This window comes from Pelophylax lessonae (genome assembly GCF_965119305.1).
Source record: "Pelophylax lessonae genome assembly, chromosome: 9".
NCBI classification, from domain to species: domain Eukaryota; kingdom Metazoa; phylum Chordata; class Amphibia; order Anura; family Ranidae; genus Pelophylax; species Pelophylax lessonae.
Window position 1 is genome coordinate 172,699,176 of NC_138776.1, and position 12,132 is coordinate 172,711,307.

Below are 12,132 nucleotides of genomic sequence, written 5' to 3' on the forward strand. Positions count from 1 at the left end.
CGGTGCAGAAGATGGTCTATGTGGACAGCTTTACCCCGGATGCCTGCATACTTAGATGTGCCTGTTTTATTCATCAACCATGTGAGTTGCTAAATGTTGTACCTTCATTAAATGGAACCATATTGCTACACTTAGAGGCGCCTCTCTTCTCTTTGATACCCTGTAGCTCCTGCTGGATTTTGCATCTAATCCCCTTGTGGAAGCAGCTATTTGTGGATAGACATTTTATTGGTACACAACCTATCGCAATGCTATAATCTTTTTATATGGACTATAAATTGAAGGATTTATGAATAAATTGTTGTGAAACGAATCATCTGAGTTTCCATTATTTCTTATGGGGAAATTTGCTTTGATGTAAGAGTGCTTTGGATTACAAGCATGCTTCCGGAACGAATTATGCTCGCAATCCAAGGTTTTACTGTATATGGATTTTATTGCCTAGTTACATTGTTGGTCCAACTTGAACCAATATACTGTAAGTATGCTAATGCCATACCTGCAGGATCGCAGTGGATCACTGCTACTACAGTGATCTCTGCTCTTTCGGGTCCCATGACTGCAAAGCATTCTCTAATTGAATGAGAACACCTTGCATTCATTGATAAAATTGCAAAAGTAGCCTGTGCCAAACTGGTGCCCCATGTGATTACCATGTTCCAGGGTAGCTGCTTGGCACAAGACCCTTGAAGACAACAATGACCACTGCAATAGTGCCAACTACTACAGTGATGCTCCACTTCTACAGTGGTCGATCAGGTATGGACCGAGGTAACTATGCAATAAAATTTTAAAATGGAATTCAGCTTTAAATCTTTCAATATTAAGAGTTTGTAGTTTAGCCCCAAGTTAGAGATTTACTTTACAAGGAATCTACATTTTGTAACAAAATAATGCAGTGTTTTACCAGTTGTGATAGTGCAGCATTTATTCATTTTGGATGCTTCACCTCATGGTCCCCAAGAGGGAGTGCATTGGAGGGAGGATAGAAAAGTAGCACTGGATGCACCTTTGCATCCATTGTCTGATACAAGCCCTAAATTACCCCAGTGAATCCTTGCTAATTACCCTACGGGAGTCATGGAGAGTCACAGTCCACAATGATATAGGAAGTGATAACAATGCCTATGGCACAACACTAGTTAAAACTCAACATTTCATTCTAAATGTGTAAAGTAAAAAACATTCCAGACATTTTACAGCTGTAACAGGAAATTAAGTTTGTCACTTGTAATGTCCTGGTTCTGTGTTCCAAACTATCTATTACTACAATAGAAAAATAGAAAATCACTCAAATTGTTACCTACTGTAAAAAACTTGTGCAGTTGACAATCACAATGAAACAGCGAGTGCACAGAACTAGACATTAGGAACGTTTACTGTTCACTTTTTTCCTGCCTCCATTTCTTCTGTAATCTGTAGGGGTCATGAAATACCAAGCTGTGTAAAGACAGCACCTTCAGACGCACACTTATGCTTTTTTTGTGCATGTAATGCTTATGTTAAATTCTACATTTGTCTATAACAGGGCTGTTCATAAAATCGGCTCTGATGACAACAAGGAATCTCAGAAACAATATCAGAGAATGAAGAATGAGTGGAAGATGGCAAAGATTGCACTTATCGTCATCCTTCTTTATGTGATTTCATGGTCCCCCTATTCTACTGTTGCATTAATGGCCTTTGCTGGGTATGTACATCTATAAATACTATATACAGTATCTCACAAAAGTGAGTACACCCCTCACATTTTTGTAAATATTTTCTTATGACAACACTGAAGAAATGACACTTTGCTACAATGTAAAGTAGTGAGTGTACAGCTTGTATAAACTTGCTGTCCCCTCAAAATAACTCAACACACAACCAATAAATGTCCAAACCGTTGGCAACAAAAGTGAGTACACCCCTAAGTAAAAATGTCAAAATTGGGCCCAAAGTGCCAATATTTTGTGTGTCCAGCATTATTTTCCAGCACTGCCATAACCCTCTTGGGCATGGAATTCACCAGAGCTTCACAGGTTGCCACTGGAGTCCTCTTCCACTCCTCCATGACGACATCACGGAGCTGGTGGATGTTAGAGGCCTTGCTCTCCCCCATCTTCTGTTTGAGGATGCCCCACAGATGCTCAATAGGGTTTAGGTCTGGAGACATGCTTGGCCAGTCCATCACCTTTACCCTCAGCTTCTTTAGGGGGGCAGCGGTCGTCTTGTAGGTGTGTTTGGGGTCGTTATCATGTTGGAATACTGCCCTGCGGCCCAGTCTCTGAAGGGAGGGGATCATGCTCTTCTTAAGTATGTCCCAGTATATACACACATACAGTATATAAATACAGTACACTTCAAAAGTTTTAGGCAGATGTGAAAAATGCTGTAATTTAAATTTTTTTTAGAAGTATTAATAGTTTATTTTAATCAATTAACAAAACAGCACATAAATTAACAGAAGAGAAATCTATATCAAATCAATATTTATTATGACGACCCTTTGGCTTCAAACAAGCATCAATTCTTCTAGGTACACACAGTGCTTGTGCACACAGTTTTTGAAGGAACTCGGTATGTACTGTAGGTTGTTCCAAATTAACAACAGATCTTATGTGAATGTCGGCTGCCTCAAATCCTTCGGTCTCTTCATGTAATGAAGGCAGACAAGCACTAGGAGATCAGGGCTCTTTGGGGGCCAAACCATTACTTCCAGGATTCCTGGTTATTCTGTACACTGAAGATAGTTCTTAATGACATTGGCTGTATGTTTGAGTTGTTGTCCTGCTGCAGAATAACTTTAGGGCCAATCACACGCCTCCCCAATAATATGGAATGCCTCTTTTCTCAGCATTGAGGACACTATTGATCCTGACCAAATCTCCAACTCCATTTGCAGAAATACAGCTCCAAACTTGCAAGGAACCTCCACCATTATTCATGGTTGGCTGCAGACACTCATTATTCTACCTCTCTCCAGCCCTACAGCAAACAAACTGCCTCCTGTTGCAGCCAACTATTTCAAATGTTGACTCATCAGTCCAGAGCACCTGCTGCCATTTTTCTGCACCCCAGCTCCTATGTTTTTATGCATATTTGAGTCACTTAGCCTTGTTTCCACATTGGATGTATGACTTTTTTCTTGAAGACCACTTCTGGCCAGACTTTTCCAGACAGTAGATGGGTGTACCTGGGACCCACTGGTTTCTGCCCATTCTAGGCTGATGGCACTGCTGGACATCTTCTGATGTACAAGGGAAGTAAGCATGATGTGTGTTTCATCTGATGCATTAAGTTTCCTTGGCTGACCACTGCAACTACGATCCTCAACATTCCCCGATTATGTGTGTCTTCAGTGCTGAGAAATACAGGCAGATACCCATTTATCATGCCATACCATCAGGAAGGCATGTAATTGGCCCCAAATTTTTTCTGCAGCAGGACAACAACCCCAAACATACAGCCACTGTTCATTACGAATTATCTTCAGTATAAAGAAGAAATAGGAGTTCTGGAAGTGATGGTTTGGCCCCCACAGAGTCCTGATCTCAACATCATCAAGTCTGTCTGGGATTCCATGAAGAGACAGAAGGATTTTAGGCAGCCTACATCCACAGAAGATCTGTGGTTAGTTCTACAAGATATTTGGAACACCTACCTGCCAAATTAATTTAAAAACTGTATGCAAATGTACCTAGAAGAATTGATGCTAATTTGAAGCTAAAGGGTAGTCACAACAAATATCTGTAGCACTACTCTCTTGGGAGCTGCTGGTTACGGGTTCCCCTGGGTTACCATCAGCAACAACATGACAGTCTGGCAAGTGTTTTAGCTCAGTCAGGAAACAGTCCAGTAGCTTTGGATTTTGTGCTTTTATTTGGAACTTGGATGGGAGAAGGGAATGAGTGGGATACTCCAACTTTATACTCTATGCACTATTGGCTGGGGCGACTTGAAAATGCTGAGTAACGCTAGTTACGGCTAGGCGGCTGTTTCACTTTGCCCTTGGCTGTGAAGGAGAATAATTGAGCTTCCTGAGGTAAATGGTTTCCTGAGGTAAGCTGTACTCTGAGGTAGACTGTACTGCTGAAAAACTTCAGGCCCCTTCCTGGCACCCCCTTTGTTCCTAATCTTCAGGGTTAACTACACGGCACCCCCTTTACTGAAGCACTCCTTTTGTGAACTAGCTCCTTGATCCCCTGACTTCTCTGGAGTGGTCCCCTCTCCTAGGCAGACCCTTAGACAGATCCCTCAGTACTCACGATACTGTTTTTCCCAAGATGATTCTGCCAACAGCTCCATTGGTCAGCACACTGGATCCTCTGCAGCTCAGCTTCACACCTGGTTCACTAGACCGACTGCCTGAACCACTTTCCTCACACCTGCGAAGGAGAGACAGCCGTTCACCTCCTCCTGGGACTTTGCTCCCGCCAAAAGACACCCTGTCACATGCACCCTCAGGATTTATTGCCAATCCCAGGATGCATTGCAGCAATGCCCACCCACTGGGACAGCCATAAATCCTGGTGTGCTACTGGTTAGGTTTCCTCCACTGTCCAACAAGCTCCCTTATTGGATACAGTGGGGAGACTCCCGTAGACTCTATGAATCACACCTGGAAACATGTGACAGGCTAAACTAACAGATCCGGCTGTCCTGAGAAGCAGAAAAGAGCCACCAAATGCGTTTTCCTAGCACCTACTTAGGAAGGTGCTACATATCGAGTTGATTTTGATTTTTCTTCTGTTCGCTTACTTTGCATTTTGTAAATTGATAAAAAATAAACAATGACAATATGTATTTTTGAAAGCTTTTTTACTTTGCAGGATTTTTTTATACCTGCCTAAGACTTTTGCATAGTACTGTATATATAAGAGTATATTCAAACTTGTACTTTTACATGCTGCAAAACCCACGTATTTTTTTGCATGAAGATGCATTAAAAGTCAAAATCCTCTTCTCTCCTATGATGCTGGTTCACACATATGCACACCTTTTTAAGATGGAAAGGAAAATGGAAATGATATGGGTTGTGTGTGTGCGTGTGTATTACCACACAGGCTGCAACAGTGTCAATCTACACCCTTCCCTTCTTGGTAAAAGAAATACAACATAAAACAGATTCAGCCATCTGACTTTAAGTGTAAGTTCACCTTTTTTCAAAAAATTGGGTGATTAGCTGTTACTGCCAATGCAACGAGTGCAGTGGTCTGGGGATTTTAAAGCCCCACTTTTGTTTGATATTTTTTCTTGGGATGTATTAGAGCAATTCTGATTAGTCACAAGACCACTTTAACCAATCAGAACCACTCTGGTCCATTCTGGAAGCCCCAAGAAGAGACAGGAAAGTAGAGTGGGGCTTTTCAAATCCCCAGACCACTGCACTAGCTGCATGGGCAGTATAAGTGATAGCAATTTATAGGGAGCAGGGTGTTAGTTCGCCTTTTCATTTTTTGTGAAAAAGGGAACTTACACTTTAAAGCAGTGGTTTTATCTCTCCCCTACATTTACAGTTGTGATTTGAGGGTTCTCATGCCTATGTACATACTCTTCTATGCTTTAACAGTTTCTGAGAGACCCAACCGTCAAAAAGCCACCTGTAACCACCCAAACTAAGTGCCAGAACCCAAAGTGGAGTCCCTCAGTACAGGAATCATCACATCCTGAATGCATTATAAATCCAGTTCAGGGTTAAAAGACCTTGGGATATTTGTTACTATATAGTGCTAAAGTAACAGAAATTATTAAGATTACATAAAAGGAACATCACCAAAGAAACAGAAGTGATTAGCGAGAGGCGGTAAATAAGGCTCATGACTTGTAATGTCTGTGATTGATTAATCTTCGTGTTTTTTTTTATTCTTCCACAGGTATGCAAACATGTTAACACCATATATGAATTCTGTGCCTGCTGTAATTGCAAAGGCATCTGCCATTCACAATCCAATAATCTATGCAATTACGCATCCTAAATACAGGTAGGACTTGTGATAATTGGTAAAAATAACATACAGGCAGGTTACAAACAAGATAGGTCACCCCCAATCAATACCAGGCCCTTCGGGTCTAGTATGGATTCTAAGGGGAACTCCACACCAAAATTTAAAAAAATGGCGTGGGACCCCCCTAAAATCCATACCGGACCCATATCCGGGCAGGTAAGGAAAGGGGGGAGAATGAGCGTGCGACCCCCCCCCCCTCCAGAACTATAGCAGGCCACATGTCCTCAACATGGGGAGTGGGTGCTTTGGGGAAGGAGGGCTTGGCCCACTCAGAGCACCTTGTCCTCATGTTGATAGGTGCAAGAGCCTCTTCCCCACAACCCTGGCTAGTGGTTGTGGGGGTCTGCAGGCAGGGGGCTTATTAGAATCTGGAAGCCCTCTTTAACAACACAGCCCCCATGTGAATGAGTATAGGGTACATAGTACCCCTACCCATTCACCGAAAATGTGTACAAAGTAAATAAAGACAGTAAACAAGTTTTTGACAGTTCCTTTATTAAAAAATAAAACACAGTGTCCCGATGTAGATCCATCTCACGCCGCCTGATGCACTGCCGAACCCGACAAAAAGGAAAAAAAACCTCTGGCCTCATCGAACGCTTCTTGCTTGCTGCCTGCTCCTCCCTCTAACATTTCTTAAATAGTTAAGGGGCAAAGACACATAATGATGTCAGCGGGTGACTCTGCCCCCTTATGACCTCACCAACCTGGGCATGCTGGGGAAATGACATCACAAGGGGGCTGAGTTACTAGGTGGCCCCGCCCCTTACCTGTATAAGACATGTCAGGCGGAGGAGCAGGCAGTCTGTGGGGAGCATTCGATGAGGCCAGAGGGGTTTCTTTGAATTTCTTTCAGGTTCGGTGGGCGGTGTGAATTGGACTTACATTCTTACATAAAGCAGAAACCCCACTTAAGGTGATACAATAAAAATAAAAAAATGCCTTAAATAAAGTGCCTGGGGGGTCCCCTCAGTCTGCCTGTAAAGTGGCGCATCTGTAGCATGTACACAACATGCTGCAGTAAAAAAGACACACTAAAATAACAAAGAATAAAACGGTGCCCCCCCCCCCCCCGAGTCCATACCAGGCCCTCTGGGTCTGATATGGATTTTTAAGGGAACCCCATATCAAAACTAAAAAAAACGGCTTGAGGTCCCCCTACCCCAAAGTACCTTGTCCCCATGTTAATGGGGACAAGGGCCTCTTTCTGACAACCCTGGGCAGTGGTTGTGGGGGTCTGCAGGCAGGGAGCTTATTGGAATCTGAAAGCCCCCTTTAACAAGGGGGCTCCCAGATCCCAGCCCCCCCATGTGAATAAGTATGTGGTACATAGCACCCCTACCCATTCACCAAATATGTATACAAAATTAATAAAGAAAGTAAATGAGTTTTTCAACAGTTCCTTTATTAAAAATTAAAAAACAACGTTCCCCAATGTAGGTTCATCTCTTACACTGACACTTCCCGCCTCACTGTCGAACCTGAAAAAAAGGAAAGAAAAAACCTTCGGTTTCATCGAACCCTTCGTGCGGGCTGCCCGCTTCTCCGTCTGACATTTCTTATATAGGTAAGGGGTTGGGCCACCTGGTGACCCTGCTTCCTTGTGGCATCATCACCCCAGCACGTCCCGGTCGGTGACAGCATAAGGGGGCAGGGTCACCCGCTGATGTCATTGGGTGACTCTGCCCCTTAGCTATTTAGGAAATATCACATGGAGGAGCAGGCAGTCCACAGGAAGCGTTCAATGAGGCTGGATTATTATTCTGGGTGCGGCGAGCGGCGTGAGATGGATCTACATCGAGGACATTGTTTTTTCTTTTTTAATAAAGGAATTGACATAAACTCATTTACTGTCTTTATTCACTTTGTACATATTTCACATGGGGGGCAGGATCTGGGGGACCCCTTATTTAAGGGGGCTTCCTGATTCTGATAAGCCCCCTGCCCGCAGACCCCCACAACCACCGCCCAGGTTTGCGATGATAAGGCCTTTGTCCCCATCAACATGGGGAAAAGTTGCTTTGGAGTGGGGGGCAGAGCCCCATTGCCCCAAAGCACCCACCCTCCTATGTTGAGGGCATGTGGCCTGGTATGGTTCAGGAGGGGGGGCACTCACTCGTCCCGCCCCCCCCCCCCACTTTCCTGACCTGCCGGGCTGTATGTCCTGATAAGGGCCTGGTATGGATTTTGGGGGGAACCCCACCCTGATTTGGTTCTGGGGTTCTCCTTAGAATCCATACCAGGCCCAAAGGACTTGGTATTGCTTGGGGGGGGACCCCTCCATTTTTCTTCTTCTGAATTTTCTGTTGCCGGCATTGTTTTGTTTACATTGCAGCTGTCAGTGGGGAAGCCAGCTGACAGCTCATGATGCATCAGTTCTTAATCATCCGGTCGGCTGCTTAACAACCAGCTATTCTTCATACAGAACTCAAATCAGTCGATCATTTTTTGACCGATCTGAATTCTAATCGTTCTGAAAATTTGGAATTCATTCGAAAATAAATGAAGGAAACTAAACTTAACTAAAACAAAACCGAATTCAACGAATTCCGAAACCGCATGAAACGAATTAAGAAATTAAATTAGTAATATATACGAAACTAAACAAATTTTCTGTTCTGCACATGTCTACTTTAACTCCAGCCAAATATATTTTAAAGTTTTGGATAGATAGCAAAGGGAAGAGTTAACGCCCCTGTAACGTTTGTTTTGCTGTCTTGCCCCTGTTCAGAAGATCTCACCTCACTTTCTGTCACTGTGACAATTGAATATTGAAAAATTTGGGTTGTCAGGGAAACAAGGTTTGGTGATAAAACTTCAGTGGGACACCTTTTTCCCATGAGAACTCACAGGAGTTTCCCTTCCTAGGGGTAGATTTCCTCTCACTTCCTGTTGTCTCCCTCCTTTAGTAAGTATGAGTCATGTGTAGGTCAGATGTTTGTAACCAGAGGACTGCCTGTACTTCATTTACTAAGCTGGCCTTCAACTGTGAAAGTGTTGAACTAGAAAGACGATAGGAGATACACAACTGGGTTGATTTACTACAGGCAAATAGGTTGTTCACTTTGCAAAGAGAATTTTTCTTTAGCTTTAGTTTTAGTAGTATTTTTGTTTTTCCCAGTACACGATTGGGTATTTTTTGTAAAGTGAAATTCCCCCACATTTGCTAAGCTCTGGGGAAAATTCCCTTGCAAAGTGAACAGCCTATTTACCTTTAATCATTCCTGTAGACTTTCAACATAAAGAAGTATATAAACTTTTAGGGAATTGTTAAAATACTTGTCTGGCTTTTTTCCCCATTGAGGAAATTTCCCTTAATTTCCTGTTTTGTAGACAAAACAGGAAGTGAAGATAAATCCCTCAAAAGTTCAGAAAATTAACAAACCATCTGTTCACAGTGTACAGGCATCCACGCCCATGTGAATGAGGCTTTGAAGGCAGACTTAGGAGACACTTTTTTAGGGGATGACAAATTCTCTTATTTAAGGTCCACTGATAACATACATTATAATGTAAAAAGTATTGGGACACCTGCCTTTACATGCACATGAACTTTATTGGCATCCCAGTCGTAGTCTGTAGGGTTCAATATTGAGTTGGCCCACCCTTTGCAGCCATAACACCTCAATTCTTCTGGGAAGGCTGTCCACAAGGTTTAGGAGTATGTCTATGGCAATGTTTGACCATTCTTCCGGAAGCGCATTTGTATGGTCAGGTACTGATGTTGAATGAGAAGGCCTGACTCGCAGTCTCTTCTCTAATTCATCCCAAAGATGGTCTATCGGGTTTGAGGTCAGGACTCTGTGCAGGCCAGTAAACTTCCTCCACCCCAAACTCGCTCATCCATGTCTTTATGACCCTTGCTTCGTGCACTGGTCCAAATCATTTGGTGAAGGGGAATTATGGTGTGGGGTTGTTTTTTCAGGGGTTGGCCCCTTAGTCCCAGTGAAGGCAACTCTTAAGGCATCATTATACCAAGACATTTTGGACAATTTCATGCTCCCAACTTCCTGGGAACAGTTTGGGGATGTCCCCTTCTTGTTTCAACATGACTGTGCACCCGTGCATAAAACAAGAGCCATAAAGACATAGATGAGCGAATTTGGGTTGGGGGAACTTGGCTGGCCGGCACAGAGTCCTGACCTAAACCTGATAGATTACCTTTGGAATTAATTACAGTAGAGCAGAGACTGCAAGCCAGGCCTTCTGGTCCAACTTCAGTGCCTGACCTCACAAATGCGCTTCTGGAACATTCCCGTAGACACACTCCTAAACCTTGTAGACAGCCTTCCCAGAAAAGTTGAAGCTGTTATAGCTGTAAAGGCTGGGCCAACTCAATATTAAACTCTACGGCTAATGACTGGGATGCAATTTAAGGTGATGTGCGTGTAATGGCAAGTGTCCGAATAATTTTGGTAATATAGTGTATATATGGTACACACAAGACCCCTACCATCACCACATTGTATATGTGAACCCACAAGATTCTGACTACAACCTTTGAGCTGTTAACTACAGATGAGAAAAATAGATACCAAATCTTTTTGCTTGACATAGAACTACACTGTCTCCATTTTTGGGCACTGTGGCTTGTTTACACCCCTGTGATGCACAGCAGGCATCCTTCTTATTGTCTGACCATTGCTCTGAATGAGCTCTCTTGGCATTGAACCCAGAATAAAAATGAGCAAAACAGAGATGAAACATTTAGCTTCATGCTCTTATAATTTCAGTCTATTTTTTACCTTGTTAGGATAAAACTTCTTAGCTGATGATCTAAAAATAATAAGCTTTTTGGAAATAATAACACATAGAATAAGAAATTAAAATTTGCAAGGGAATCAGCAGTAATAAGCAGACACAAGCAATAAAATAGCATGTCCTAAGCAAACCTTCATGAGAGGAAATGGCAAGGTATTACAGGGGATTCTGACTAGAGCCATAAATAAACATAATACAGACAATATTGAACATGTCTCCTAAGTGGTTTAGTCTGGAATCTGGAAGTATATCTTGTTTGAATGTAAGCAAATCTTACACCTGAAATACAAGATATTTTATCAAACTACAGAAATACATAAATCAAAATTGTTAAAGTATAGTGGACTGAATTGATAATATCCATATTCAGGGCTTTTTTTCAGCTGGAACTTGGTGGAATTCAGTTCCACCACCTTTGGCCCAGGCCCTCTGCTCCCTGCTCACCACTATTACTTGATAACACAGAGGTCTGGCTAACTGTGTTTTCCAAGTGCAGTATGGGGACAAAGAAGATGCCGGTGCTTGGGGTGCAGTGCGAATGCTGACACCACCACTGGATGATCTGCCTGCAAGTGAGAGAGGCGAAGCCATTAACCACCTTAGCGGTATCCCAGAGCATGACTCGGGGTGGATTTTTTAGGTTAGGATCGGTATCCCAGAGTCACGCTCGGGGTAGATGTGCAGTCCCTTACCTTCTCCTGGCGATCCAGCGATGATCTCCCATTGCTGTGATCGCCAGCCGAGATCCCCGCCGCTCCTCCGTCGGTCTGATGACTTCCTGGTTCCGTTCCCTGCAGCAGCAATGCTGCATGGGAGCGGAACTGGGAGGGAAATTCAAACGTTGCACAAAACACAAACACATAACATTCATTATATATATATATATATATATATATATATATATATATATATATACACACACACACGTATATATATATATATATATATATATATATATATATATAATATATAACGCATGAATTATAATATAATCAATAATATAATTTTATTATATAATATATATATATATATATATATATATTATATAATAAAATTATATTATTGATTAGATTATAATTCATGCGTTTGTGTTTCAAATTTATCACATCTGGGTTGTCTACCAGAGTCTTGTTTTGGTCAGGTTTAAGTCAGTAATTACTAAGAATTGTAGGCCTATAATTCATAACGCCAAATTTCCATGCAAAAAATTGTACCGCTTTTGGTACATAATTCCTGACATAATCATACCGCCAGGGAGGTTAACAGTGTGAGGGGAGGTACTAGAGAAGAAGAGGGGTAAAAGTGAGATGTGGATGGGGGATGCAGAGCTAAGCGGCTGTGGAAGAAGGCTGAACTCTGCACTCTGTGTGTAGCTCACCCCTGA

The 12,132-nt window shown here is 42.5% G+C and overlaps 1 protein-coding gene across 2 annotated transcripts in view; it reads left to right on the top strand.

Moving 5' to 3' along the window:
- The window catches only part of OPN4 (opsin 4), a 139,522-nt gene that overhangs the window by 103,721 nt on the left and 23,669 nt on the right, over positions 1 to 12,132 (top strand). For both annotated transcript variants that reach the window (XM_082267625.1, XM_082267626.1), the window contains exons 6-7: positions 1,529 to 1,690; positions 5,856 to 5,963. In XM_082267625.1, the coding sequence (XP_082123751.1) occupies positions 1,529 to 1,690; positions 5,856 to 5,963 (270 nt within the window). The remainder of the gene's footprint in view (positions 1 to 1,528; positions 1,691 to 5,855; positions 5,964 to 12,132) is intronic.